The 13,443-nt window shown below is 50.4% G+C and overlaps 6 protein-coding genes across 6 annotated transcripts; 4 read left to right on the top strand and 2 right to left on the bottom strand.

Moving 5' to 3' along the window:
- Positions 1–616: 616 nt before the first annotated feature.
- Positions 617–1,588, top strand: ACRALDRAFT_2044725 (uncharacterized protein; the record flags this gene model as incomplete). The annotated part of the gene is made up of 1 exon (XM_071021462.1): positions 617–1,588. The coding sequence occupies one exon, from the start codon at positions 617–619 to the stop codon at positions 1,586–1,588; it is 972 nt and encodes a 323-aa protein (XP_070872094.1).
- A 207-nt stretch (positions 1,589–1,795) lies between these two features.
- Positions 1,796–2,717, bottom strand: ACRALDRAFT_1072810 (uncharacterized protein; the record flags this gene model as incomplete). Its single annotated transcript, XM_071018027.1, has 2 exons — positions 1,796–2,325; positions 2,396–2,717. The coding sequence occupies 2 exons, from the start codon at positions 2,715–2,717 to the stop codon at positions 1,796–1,798; spliced, it is 852 nt and encodes a 283-aa protein (XP_070872093.1).
- A 596-nt stretch (positions 2,718–3,313) lies between these two features.
- Positions 3,314–4,713, top strand: ACRALDRAFT_2111844 (uncharacterized protein; the record flags this gene model as incomplete). Its single annotated transcript, XM_071023547.1, has 3 exons — positions 3,314–3,487; positions 3,604–4,030; positions 4,085–4,713. 3 exons carry the CDS (start codon positions 3,314–3,316, stop codon positions 4,711–4,713), a joined length of 1,230 nt encoding a protein of 409 aa, XP_070872092.1.
- Positions 4,714–5,108: 395 nt separating this feature from the next.
- On the top strand, positions 5,109–6,076 carry ACRALDRAFT_2141493 (uncharacterized protein; the record flags this gene model as incomplete). Its single annotated transcript, XM_071024179.1, has 2 exons — positions 5,109–5,301; positions 5,361–6,076. 2 exons carry the CDS (start codon positions 5,109–5,111, stop codon positions 6,074–6,076), a joined length of 909 nt encoding a protein of 302 aa, XP_070872091.1.
- Positions 6,077–6,949: 873 nt separating this feature from the next.
- Positions 6,950–7,949, top strand: ACRALDRAFT_1072808 (uncharacterized protein; the record flags this gene model as incomplete). Its single annotated transcript, XM_071018026.1, has 3 exons — positions 6,950–7,230; positions 7,676–7,697; positions 7,941–7,949. The coding sequence occupies 3 exons, from the start codon at positions 6,950–6,952 to the stop codon at positions 7,947–7,949; spliced, it is 312 nt and encodes a 103-aa protein (XP_070872090.1).
- A 5,046-nt stretch (positions 7,950–12,995) lies between these two features.
- Positions 12,996–13,239, bottom strand: ACRALDRAFT_1065997 (uncharacterized protein; the record flags this gene model as incomplete). The annotated part of the gene is made up of 2 exons (XM_071017262.1): positions 12,996–13,152; positions 13,196–13,239. 2 exons carry the CDS (start codon positions 13,237–13,239, stop codon positions 12,996–12,998), a joined length of 201 nt encoding a protein of 66 aa, XP_070872089.1.
- Between the last annotated feature and the right edge of the window lie 204 nt (positions 13,240–13,443).

Below are 13,443 nucleotides of genomic sequence, written 5' to 3'. Positions count from 1 at the left end.
GCAGACTTACTTCGTAGTATGCTATTTTTGCGACAGCTCTTTGCTTTCCCCCACGCAGCGAGGCAACGTGGGGTAGTCAAGAGTCAAGAAGGAGCCGAGAAACGTCTCCACAACTACCCATTTCACATAATCTGTCTAATCTTTCCACGAGAATATCTTGCCCACTATAATTTAAGCTATATCTCTCTTTTCATTATCTCGATTTCAGCCCCTCTACCCCCATCTTGGATACACGGCACACCCCCACCTCCCCACGTAACCCCCACCAAGATGACTTGGGGGTGCGGATTAGCGTCATAGGCGTCAATTAGGCACTGAAGCACCCCACGCATGGCCTCACGGTAGCCGTGAATACCCCCTATCCTATTGGTGGGAGTCCCGGGGCTGTCGCTGTAATTATGGTCCAGCATCGCTCCGATTTCCGAGATAAAATGTCGAAGCCCCGCGATTCGATTGGAAGGAGGGGCAGCGGTTCTACGACCATTAATGAATCCTTCTCTCCTCTACTTCTTTCACCATCTTCCTTTTATGACTTGAAGGCAAATCCCATATCGCATTCCATTCAAATTACACCCTACATATCCAGCGCCCTCGCACATCGTCCGCCGCAGCCACGATGAAGCTTCTCTACCCCACATCCCTCAAACTCGACGTTTCGAACCTCGAGGGCTTCTCCGTCTCCCTGCACCCCTACGACGTCAAGGTACCGATCCCCGACGACCTCATCGACGCCGAAATCCTCGTCACCTGGACCAACTCGGCCACCAACCTCCAAGATGCCGCCGCCCGCATGAAGAACCTGCGCTGGATCCAATCCCTCGCCGCAGGGCCCAACGACGTCCTCAGCGCCGGCTTCGACACGGACAACCGCGTCGCCCTGACCACCGGCTCGGGCCTCCACGACCACACCGTGGCCGAACACGCCCTCGGCCTCCTCCTCAACGCCGCCCGCCGCTTCTACGAGATGCGCGACTACCAGCTGCAGGGCAAGTGGCCGGGCCACCTCGGCGGCCCGCAGCCCGACCGCCCCGCCGACAGGTTCACCACCCTGCGCGACGCCCGCGTGCTCATCTGGGGGTTCGGCAACATCGCCAAGTGTCTGACCCCGCACCTCCGGGCGCTGGGCGCCACCGTCCGCGGCGTCGCTCGCTCCCCGGGCATCCGCGACGGCGTCGAGGTCGTTTCCGAGGATAAACTGCCCGAGCTCCTTCCGCAGACGGACGCGCTCGTCATGATCTTGCCCGGTTCCGAGTCGACGCGCCACGCGCTCAACGCCGAGAGGCTCGCGCTGCTGCCCAAGCACGCCTGGGTGGTGAATGTCGGTCGTGGCACCTCGGTCGACGAGGATGCCCTGGTCGAGGTGTTGGAAAAGGGCGAGATTGGCGGCGCCGCACTCGATGTCTTCCAGACCGAGCCGCTGCCGGAGGATAGCAAGCTCTGGAAGGCGCCCAACCTCATTGTGTCGCCTCATGCTGCGGGAGGGAGGCCGCAGGATGCAGACTCTCTGATTGCGTACAATCTGCGGAGGTTTCTGGCCGGCCAGCCATTGAAGAACCACTACCGCACAGAGTCTTCCAGCCGGCTATAGAGCGATTGTCTTAATATTTACGCAGGGTTAATGTGTTAGGTAGACGTAGATTAGAACTTGAGTGGGTGGAATGCACGGCTGCCGGAAAGAACAGGACGAAATTACGAATCTCCCAATGCAAATGCTGCACCGTTCAACTCCTGTGCTTTACATTTCTATTCACTGCGACAAACCCGACACCCAACCGTCACGGGGGCTAGTAGTAGTTCACCACCCCATCCCGTCATCATCATAAACGAACAACCTCAGAATGGCCGCCGCCACCGCGCGGCCATCATGTTCCAAATGCGCCGTCTCCGCCGCCCGGTCGGCATGCTCCAGGTCCTTTATCGAGCCGGCCTCGACCCTCATCTCAATCTGCCGCTTTACCATGCGGTCGTCGAAGGCCAGGTGCGCCTGCGACGTGAAAAGCCGGTTCGGCAAATACAGCCCCTGAACGGCGGTATGCGGCGACGACCCCCACACCTCGACGCGGGTGTCGTCAGTGAGGAGCCCGCCGGACGTTTCGGGCTGCGGCGGCGCGACCACCTGGTCCTGGTGCATCTGGTGCAGGTGGATGCGCTTATCGCGGGTGCGGAAGAGACGCTGCCCCACGGGGGTGAGGTCGATGGCGCAGTGGCCTAGTTCCCAGTCGCCTGAGGGGGCGGGGCGCACTTCAGCGCCGAGGAGCCGTGCGATGATTTGGTGGCCGAAGCAGACGCCTGTGAAGTGGAAGTCGGGTCGGCGGGTCCAGATTTCTAGGCACGTTAGACCTAGATACATAGACGAAGTGAAAAAGAGAGAGGGGGGCCCCGCCGAGGATCGCACCCTTTAGAAGATCCAGCAGCTGGAGGATCCACGGGTTATCCCCGTACGCATCGTAGACACTTCCCGTAATCACAAGGCCGTCGAAGGGTTCGAAATCGGCGTAACTGGGCATGGAGCCGCCCTTCTCGGTGACGATGAACTGATAAGACACATCAATGCCCAGCGGAGGATGGTGTTCCATACTGGCGCGGTAAAAGTGGTGGAATACAATCTCGCCAAAGGACCCTTTCTCGTTCTGGGTGTCGGGATGCGGCTCGTCGGTCTCCAGGACGAACAGCTTGACCACGTCGGCGTTTGAATTGGGTCGGTACGAGAGCGTCATGGTCAGTTGCAGTGTTGAATGGTATGTTAATGGTATACAATGAGAGTGGCCCGGAGTGTATGGATAATGATGTTAATGAATATGTGGTGTATATTCTTTGGGGAATATGAAGCCATTCAAGTCTAGAGTCTAGACTGAAGGAAGTTGAGGACTCGAGGTTAAAGACAAACGAGAATGCCAATACATTTATATTTGTCCCAAGATGATGACATGCGAGAGGACAAGCAAGGCAAGGAAATGATGTAGAAGCCGAGGCTTTTAAGAGCTGACGCGCGTTCAGGGACACTTCAAAGGAATGATCCGGAAGCGTGGTTCACGAGTATTTCGGCCTTGATAACTGACGTCACCTCGTCACGCATTCCAATGGCGGGGCTGGTTAATCCGTACACCGACATTAATCACGTGACTATGCAACGCAGCATGCGTACGTAATCAGCACGCAACAAGCCCTGGTACGAGTAAACGAGATGTACGAGCGTTTCCGAAAAAGGGGCGAGATTCTGCGACCAGCCAACCCTCCCTCACACGAGTGTACGAAGATTCTCGGACTTTGCACCGGCCCTTTGCCTCAGCAACTCATTCTTCCAAACAGATCAATGACGAGAGACGGGCTGGACTCTTCTGCTGCGGGTGCGCCGCGTAACACATCTAGTGGAGCATCCACCGCCTCATCACCGGCCCCTACCAACAGGCCTGCTCCCAGGGCCTCCCGCAAGACGCACTCCAAGACGAGGACGGGCTGCGGGAATTGTAAGAGGAGGAAAATCAAGGTGCGTGAGACCCTATTAGTCTCGACTCGAAGTACAGCATTGGCAATACCCTGCCTCGAAACACCTACTTCGAAATCGTCGAAAGTCGAAACTCATGGCTAAGCCGGTCCTGATAGTGCGACGAGACACGCCCGTCGTGCCGCAACTGCCAGAGACACTCGGTAGAGTGTGACTTTACGAGAGTCGTCCATCAAGCGGCCACGTCCGGATTGGACCCTCCCATTAGCCTCCTGGACCTCGAGCTCCTCCACAACTTTACATCCTCCACGTATACCACCCTCACCAGTGACCCGGCCACCAGGAACATTTGGAGAACGGCCATCGTCCGCAGGGCCACGGGCTGCGAGTTTGTCATGCGCACGGTACTCGCAGTCTCGGGGATGCACATCGCCCAGTACCGGCCGGAGCAGAAGCATCTCTACATCTCGCACGCCGTGGCCCACCACAAAGCCGCGAGCCGCACAGCCATCGCCTTGATGGCCGAGCTGCTGCCGCAGCACCAAGAGGATCTCTGGATCTTCAGCGTGCTGACCATATATTTCGGTAAGGAACCCGCGCGTTGCATGGGACCATAAGCGCCTCAGCTCACCACCGCAGCACTCGGGAGCCCAAGAGACCCGTCCGCGTCCCTGCTCATCGGCGAGAGCGTGCTGCCGGACTGGATATTCCTCCTCAACGGCGTCCGCCATCTTCTCGTCGCCCTCCAATCTACCTCGTACTCGGGCATTCTCTCGCCGATTCTGAAGAACGGCGCGAATCGCTGGGAAGTATCGCACCGCCCCCAGCACAGGGATGCCAACATTCTGCACGACCTCTCCGCCAACGTTCGGTCAACCGTCGGCGACGCGACCGAGCTGGAAATCTACGAGAGGGCCATCAGGGAGCTGCGCTGCCAGATAAGCCTCGTGGTCTCGTGCGAGCGCCAGGACCTCGATATCATGGACGCGTTCGTGTGGCACTTTGAGATGGCGGATTCTTTCATGCCGCTCCTGAAGCAGATGAGGCAGGAGGCTGTGGCCATATTCGCGCACAGCCTGGTGATTCTCAATGCGTTTGAGGGGCATAGGTGGCTACACGGGTGGGGTGCCTTTTTGATGTCGCGGATATGGGATATTCTCGATGAGGAGCGTCGCTTATGGATTCAATGGCCTATTGAGGAGATAGGCTGGGTGGCCCCCTCGGGACCCTCTGGGCCCTTTGGTGTGAACAATGCTCGTTCGACGTGATCACTGCGCTTTTCTTGGCGTTCCTAACCATCACGGGTAAAATGTATCGGGCGGCAGTGTTGGGGCAGGGGTCAGCGTCCAGGGGTCGCTTGGCTAGAACCCAACGGAGCGGGTCTCGCAGCGGTCCGGAGGGGCCGGAGGGGCCATGTGGGTCGAAATAAACGGTGGCTCCGCATCTCGGACCTGTACGAGCCATACGAGCTGTTCCGACATCTCTACCTCAGCCAGCAGTCGCGAAGACGGGGCACCGGGGGCAGGGAGAGGATCTATTGACTACTTAAGGGAATTTTCTGCCATTTTCACTTCTGAATGTTTGTCTGCGGCAGTCATTCGTTCATCTCCAACTTGTCACTTCCCTCGCGTGTCATTCTTTGCCTTCCCACCAAGACCAGCGTATGGCATCCAACGAGACAGCCCCGGGCTATGAACTCGGCCCCGGGTTCGACTTTCGGCTTTACCGGTATACCCCCTCTCTAGAAGGGGCCATCGTCTCCGTCGTCGTATTCGCCATCCTTACCGCCGTCCACTTCTGGCGGTTGATTCGCGCGAGGTCCTTCTACTTTATCCCCTTTCTCGTGGGCGGTGCCTGTACGTATCTGGGATCTTCTACTAGCCCCTTCGAAATATACTGACTGTCCCGGATCTAGTTCAGGCAATAGGCTACTGCGGACGCATTTGGTCTCACTATGACGAGGAATCCATCGGCGGCTTCGTGATCCAAGCCATCCTCATCCTCGTCGCTCCCGCGCTGTTCGCCGCCTCGATATACATGATCCTCGGCCGCCTCATCCGCGCCGTCGGGGCCGAGCACCACTCCCTGATTCCCGTCATCTGGGTCACCCGGATCTTCGTCACGGGCGACGTCATCTCGTTTTCGCTGCAGGCCGGCGGCGGCGGCGTCCAGTCGGCGGGGACGCTGGAGATGTACGATATCGGCGAGAAGATCATCATCGCGGGTCTGTTTATGCAAATCTCCATCTTCGGCTTCTTCGTCGTCACGAGCGTGCTCTTCAACCACCGCCTGGTGCGATCCCCGACTGTGTTGTCCGAACGCGGGGATGTTGCCTGGAGGAGACACTTTGCCATGCTGTACGCTGCCAGCGGTTTGATCCTGGTGAGAAGCATCTTCCGCGTGGTGGAGTACCTGCAGGGGAACGGTGGGTATCTCATCTCGCATGAGATATTCCTCTACGTCTTCGACACAATCCTCATGGCTGGAGTGATGGCTCTTTTTGCTATTTGGTATGTGGGGGACCTGGAAAAGAAGAGACCCAGCATGACCGACTCGGAGATGCCTAGCTCCAGTGACGGCATGATGCATGACTTGAGTCCCCGGGGAAAGGGTCCTGTCGCTGTCGCTTGATCTGAGCCGGTACTGCCGTGAGCGTTCTCCTTTTCCGTTACTGTCCTAGATTTCAGTCACTCGCCTTTTTGTGTTTTATAGATAGGGGCCTGGTCTCTATCTTCTTGAATAGACATCAATATGATACATTTGTAAGACGGGGCAGGGACCGCAGTCTTGGGAATAGCAACGCGACGGGATGGACATTGCAACTCCCATGGGATATATTGCCTACTTTATGACCAAGTCCGACTGCCCGAGGGCATAGAGACGACATGAGCGTGTGATTGCCTTACACCGTTTCAACTTGACCTCTCTTCCCATTCTGACGGCAAGGCATGGAACCAAAGCGTATGTGAGCCATAAACTCGTAAGCACATCACCAAGTTGATCGAACTGCCGGTCGTACAGCGTTACGATCCGAGCTTGAGGGCTAAGCAATGACACCCGCGTTCTTCATTGGGTGGAATATCGAAGACGAGCTGCAAGTGCGGTAGTGGAATTCTCAGTATGGAGTTCATGCCTCTAGGCACACCCATGGGCCGTGCCATCATCCATGCGTCGGGTCCCCCAATCACCATCGCATTCAGGCCACACTGCAGCAACCTGGTCCTCGTGACGATTCACGCAGGCAGCAGTCTGACACACATTTCCTGGTAGCTGGTAGATGTCAAGTCGGAATAGGACTCTGTGTCTTTGCATTAATACTGTTGTTCGACCTCGACTTTGACACCATCTACACAATCAAGTTTTGATAGTGATGCACCCCTTTTCTGACATTGTGCCTCGGTGCTCACCACACATAACCACCACACAAGCACGAGCCTCTTCTATGCACTCTTTCAAGGTCTGCACTCTACAGTGTAGGATTGAGAAGTCAGCATCAAGATCAACATGCGCCTCCCCCCAAACGACGTCGAACGGACCCCACGCACCGCCACCCTCTCACCCCGACAAGAACGAACCACAGACGGGAGTCACGGGGGCCTATCGAGCCCACAAATAGGGGCTATCCTGGGCGGCATCTTTAGTCTCGTCATCCTCGTCCTCGCCATATGGTTCTGCATCTCGCATAACGCCCAGGAGCGCAGACGCCGGAAGAGGCGGCAGAGGGTGTACGATACATGTACCTTCTCTTCCTCGTCGTGCCATCTCGAGTCGGGCCGGTCCAGGAGGTGTGCTGTGCATCCCGAGCCACCTGTGGTAATGCCCCAGCCGCCACGACCAACGCTTTACGTCAACCGGGCACAGCCTTGGGTGCCAAAGTACGGCGGGCCGACACGATCGCACAGATAAGAGGGGGCACTGGGGGTTCTTGTGGTGTCTATGCCTCACAATTGTGGGGGGCAATTCTCATCTCGATTTCAGCAAGCATGGCGTCTGTTGTTGTTGAATGGGCTTACATTCCTTATATAGAGTGATCTCGACTGTTGGGCACCGGGGCAGAGACGATGTAAAGCTGATATGTGTCACATGACTAAATGGGTTATGTAAATACAGTTATACTGTTAGGACACTAATATCGTACGAAGTGTGACTTGTGTTTATTGTAGACTATGAAAGAGTACCTGTCTACGATGTTAAATATATAGGGAAAAAGCACTATGATATATCTAATAGAAGTACCGCCGTATTCGGAGCAGTGTGTGACGTGGCTCTGCGAATATACCTAACAGGCTATCGGGGTATTTAGGCATAAATACCTGATATACCCCCCTAGAGCCGCAGGATTAATCCTAACGGTTCTGATCGAATTAAAGCTTAAAAGTAATATAAAAATCTAGGGTTTTAAGCCTAGATATTAATCCTAGGATTAACGGCTTATTAAACAGCTCGTGCCCTTTTATAATTCTAAAATAATATAATAATTATTATATAATTATAGTTAATCTAATAATCGCAATAATCGCGATCGTAATCCAATCCAAACCACTATTAAGTCGATAATAGTCGATCCGCTTAAACTAAGCCGGCAGGGCTCTTTTCTATCCTAAGTATCTTAACGAATATAGCATACTTTTATAGCGGTAACGCCTTCGTTATCCTATCGCTAACTATCTTATTAATAACGATCTAATTAATCACGATCTCCCGGTATTATACGATTTACTAGATCTATAGGGCCTGGATATCTAGATACTTTAACTTCGAGGTAACCTATAGGCGAGGGCTCTCTAATAGCTAACGGGTCTAATTATTATTATAATAGATAGTGATAGGGTTAACCTTAAAGGTCAGCGTCAGGTCCTTTATTAACCGTAGCGTCGTGATATACTGCTATACGGCGGTGCTTAGAGCTACCAGCTCTGCCTCTATACTAGAAGTGATAACGCTTATTTACTTATTCGCCTTCTAGTCGATGGGACCTCTAAAAAGCATAGTTATATATCCCTAGGAGCTATACCGAGTCTTACGATCGTCTTTAAAGGCGGCGTCGCTTATATAAAAGAGGGCGTATTTAGCTAGGGTTTCTTCGGAATTCCGTGGCCTAAAGGATAGGCAGAGGGACCTTATTAAGTCGAGGTACTTAAGGCACCTATTAGCGGCTTTATAATACTAACTAGATAGATTAGTAGCGAATTCGGCTAGTTTAGAAGCAGCCTTTATAATATCCAGCCTTATTTAATAGGCTACGTATTTAATCGATCCGACCTTTTATAGATATAGGTGGATAGAGTCTTCTAACGCCTACTATTAACTGTTCGGTTTTAATATATCGGGAAAGGCGAGCGGCGTGGTAATCCTTTAGCTAGTATTAATATTAAACGCTTTTATCTTTTCGGTAATATAGTTATTAAGTAATAATTATAGCTTTCGACGTTAACGATCCCTTATAACCCTAATACTAAGGAACCACTTAATAGGATCTAAATCCCGGACCTAGAAGCGTTCCTATAGCTACTTAATTAGATCTTCGGCGGCGTTAATATTAAGTGGGTGATCGCGAAGAGTGAAGAGATAATTAAGATAAGAGTACTTAGTGGTTAGGACGTGATCGTATATAAGTTAAAAGTAGGGGGGTGGTAAAGAGTTAGATTAATCGCTGGCCTCCTTATTCTAAGGGCGGCTATCTATCTCTTTTATATATCCTGCGTAGGTTCGGACCAGCTTAGGATCCTATTAGCTATAATAACTACCGTCCCGTGACTCGTATAATAACCCGACTTATACCCCGAGTCGGCCTATAACGTAACCACCTATGAGTTAGGCTCCTAACCGAATACTCCGATATTTTCTATAACTCGGTTACTAGCCTAGACCCGTGTCGTGACTCGTAGCTACTCGGCACCGGGGAACTAGTAATCCGGTACCTAATAGGGCGCCCCCTCTCCGTGGCTTCTATCCTAAAAGCCTAATACTATCCCGTTATCCTCCTTTATTCTCCTTTATCCTCCGATTAACTAATAGTCCCTCCGTGATCCTAGTCTATCCAGCGTGTCTCTTAATTACCTTTTCTAGAATATTATTCTTTATAATAATCCGTTTTTTATAGTAGTCCTATTCTGGTTATAATATAGTCTTTCGCGGATCGCTTTATTATCTTAGTTATATCCTAAGTCCCTTTAGCGAGGCTAGCCTATAACTACCTTTATTATAATATCGGGGTAGTCGTTCCTTCCCTTTATAGGGTTACCTTTATTATTCTTTTTATATAAGTGGAATAGAAGATTAGTCCTACCTAACCTTATAGATATCCTATTCTATTTTTCCTACGATCCTGTTTTTATTATTTTCCTTTTTTCACCCTATTCTAATTAACTTTATTAGATTAGATTACTAGTTTTATAAGTGATCCCGCGCTACCCCGCGATAAAGTTAAGACTAATTAACGATAGCTTTATATAATTTATTCCTCCGCCCGTCCTGCTATATATCTTATTACTAACCCCGATCTTATTTTAGTCCTAGTCTTATTCTCTTATTATAGCTATCTTTATCTTATATTATTATAAGATCCCCCCTTACCGTTTAACGCGTGGTTAGAATATAAGCTAACTACTATCTTAGTATCGTCCGACTATTATAGCTCCTAAGAGTAATAAGAAGCGCGCCGCTACTAGTAATAATAATATAGCTAGGACTCCTAGTAAACGTTAGAAGAAGTCCGCCGCCGCTAACGCCCTAGCCGCTAACGCTAATATACCGCCTCCTGCTAGACTTAGCGATATAGGCGAAGGCGAGGGCCTTTATACTCTATACTTACGGTACGCCGGCTACCTAGCCGATTCAGATTTAAAGGAGGGGGGTACTATCTTATATAAGTCGTGCCGATATAGCGCTAGTACGTATTCTATTATTAGTCCGTATTTAACTCCTTACTTACCTACCTTCTTAAAGAAATCGGCGAAATATTATTCCTATTAGGTTAACGGTAATCGTTTATACCTCGATATAGGCTTATACTCCCTCCACTATAGACCGCTTTATAGTCCGTTCCTTATTAATAGTTATTTAGTTACTAATAACGGGTAAGGCCGCCGCTAAAGTCTTATAGGATATTCTAAAAGCCGCTAAAACACGATCCGGCGGGTTTAATTAAGCCTGTTTTATAAGTATACCTTATTCTATATCTGATTATATACTAATAGCCCGGATAGGAAGCTACGCTCTAGGCTTAGTAAATTTTAAAGGTTAGTATCGGTAAGTATAAGGCCGAGACTACCTATAGATCCGGTAAGGGCGTGCGGGCTAAGCGGCGCGATAATAAAAAGATTACTACCGCTAAATAAGATACCCTTAAGCGGGTCGTAGCCTTATTAAAGGAGATATCGGCCTCCCTAAAAGCCTAAAAAGAGATCCCGGATCTCTTAAAGAAGTTCCTAGGGGTTTAGGGCGGTATTACCGCTACGGGATCGGTTACTAGTCCTATCGTAGATAGTAACGCCGGGGCAGTGCTCCTTAACCTAAACGCCGGTAACGGTATCTATAGTATGCCCACCCTAGGACCGTTATCTGCCTAGAAAAAGGGTAAGGCTAAGAAGAAGGCTACCCTTATTTTAGTTAAGAATAATACTATAACTAATAACGATAATAAAAATAAGGGCGGAGATACCCCCTCGCCTATTACTCCTCCTCCTCCTCCTCCCCCTACCGCTAATATAACGGCGCAGGAACTTAACGATAACCTATAGCTAAGTCTCGCCGGCCTCGCTACCGACTAATTTCCTCTTTTTTTTTTTTTTTTTTTTTTTTTTTTAGAAAGGAATTTTATTCTTTTTTTTTTTTTTTTTTTTTTTTTTTTAATAAAAGATCCTTTTAAGGCACTCCGTGTATCCTTAATCCACTATTATCTTATCCCGATCTAGTCCCAGCTATGCTATAGTCGTCGCTAGAACGTGTATAAAATATCTATCGATTAGCCCCGCTAGTATATTCCTTATAGGTTCCTAGGTATTATCTTTATAGCCCTAGCCTGCCTACTTAATAAGATATTCGCGCCGTTTACCTTAGTAGCGATAAGCGATAATAGCTTCCACTTCGTATTCGTCTTTTTATAGTTCTATCGCGACCTCCTACGGAGCCGGTAGCTAGCCGTCGCGTAACTTCTATAATTCGAGTAAGGAGATAGGGAAAATATTATAAATCTTTATACCGGTAAGCAGCTTAAGCCTATACGCTAGTCTATGGCTACCTACTATTCCTATAATCTTATAGGGTCCGATATACTTATCGCTTAGTTTACGGGATAGCCGATATTACTTTAGGTTCTTTATAGAGAGTAGGATATAGTCTCCGACTCGAAACTACTATATTATCTATCCGCGGTTATAGTAACGTTTATATATCGCCTAAGCCCTCTAAATTAATTTAGCTAGGGTCTTATAATCGGCTATAAGCTAAGTAGCACGCCGGTCCGCCTTTACGGAGCGGATCTTTTTAGCTCTAAGTAACTTTACTTTATCGGGCCCCCTCGGGTTATAGCCTATTAGAGCCTCCGCGGGGCTCCTTTTAGTGGCCGAATACTATACTATATTATATATAAACTTAGCGAGTCCTAATTTATCCACTTAGTCGTCCTGCTATACTATATAGTAGACGCGAAGGTAGTGTTCTAGGTTCTAATTCTATTATTCCGTTTACCTATCCGTCTACGGGTATTATATAATAGATAGGCAGTAATCCGTGCCGAGGTGCCGATAAAGCGCTATCTAAAAGTGATTAATAAAAAGGGCTCCTCTATCCGATACGATACCGTCTAGGAGGCCGAACCTATAGAAGATATATATCTATAATATATCCGTTAGGCCGGGCGCCGTTAGGCTATTACTTATAGGGATATAGATTAAGTACTTAGTTAAGTAATAGACTATTACTAGTGAAGAAAGGCGAAGCCGTCACTGTGCAGAACGGCTCCGCTAGGGCCAAAACAAACAAACAACTAACCAACCAATAATAGGCTAGCCGAAGGGATGGTCAGGCTCGTCACGGGTCCGTATCTAGAGCTAAGGGTCCCGAGGAGACGGTCGCCGGGCCTCTAGAAGGGTCGGCAGTGGTCTGATCAGGGGAACGAATAGCTAGATAGGCAGGCGGGCCTACGGTCGGCTCTTCTGGATCGTCTAGATAACCAAAAAAGGGAAGGATGATGCAAATTGTGATTGTGATGGGTGATAGGTGACGATCGTGAAAGATCGGACGAAAAACTAGCTAGATATAGTGGGTCTATTCCGAAGAATAGCCGCATACAAGACCAGATCTCTGGGACCGCGTACGTGGTCACGTGATATCCATGACGTCCAGACCCGGAACACGGGTCTGCCCCTCTACAATCGGCCCCAAATTATCAAGCCACGCCCCGTGGTCTTGATAATTTCATCACAAACAGCAACTATCCCAAATATATCTCCATTGCCCTGATCAGGGCATCCACAAGCAGCCCTTCTTTCCTTGTACGTATTCCTAAAGACGTTTCTCGAAGACGCAGGCTCGAAGGACGGTGACCTTATAGGTAGAGGTGACCTCGCAGGTCCTTCGTACGCAAGCCAGGCGGCGGCGGCGGCGGCTTCCTCGGTTCCTGGTCGTGGCCACAGGAATAAGCAACGCGGCGGCGGCGACAGTGGCAGTAGGCGGCGGCAAACAGGCGGCGGCCCCAGCGTAGTCTTCGAGAAGATCATAACGTAGAAGACGTGACCGTGAACGCACACGGAGGGTAGGCGGCGGCCTCTTCGGTTCCTAGTCATAACCATAGGAACAAGGCAACGCGGCGGCCCCAGTAAAAGATCAACGACGCAAGACGCAGAACCAGGCGATAGCGCAGAGTATATCCATCTCTTTCCACTACCTATATCAAGGCAGGCAGTCCACTTCTCGGTTCGTAGGCGTAAAGCACGCAGGTCGGATCTTTTCGTGGCGTGGCACGGCACGCAGGAAGCAGGTCGGTTCGTCGATTC

Source organism: Sodiomyces alcalophilus (assembly GCF_042370955.1).
Source record: "Sodiomyces alcalophilus JCM 7366 unplaced genomic scaffold ACRALscaffold_8, whole genome shotgun sequence".
NCBI lineage: Eukaryota > Fungi > Ascomycota > Sordariomycetes > Glomerellales > Plectosphaerellaceae > Sodiomyces > Sodiomyces alcalophilus.
Note: the sequence above shows the minus strand (reverse complement) of the source record. Positions and strands in the feature narration are given on the sequence as shown.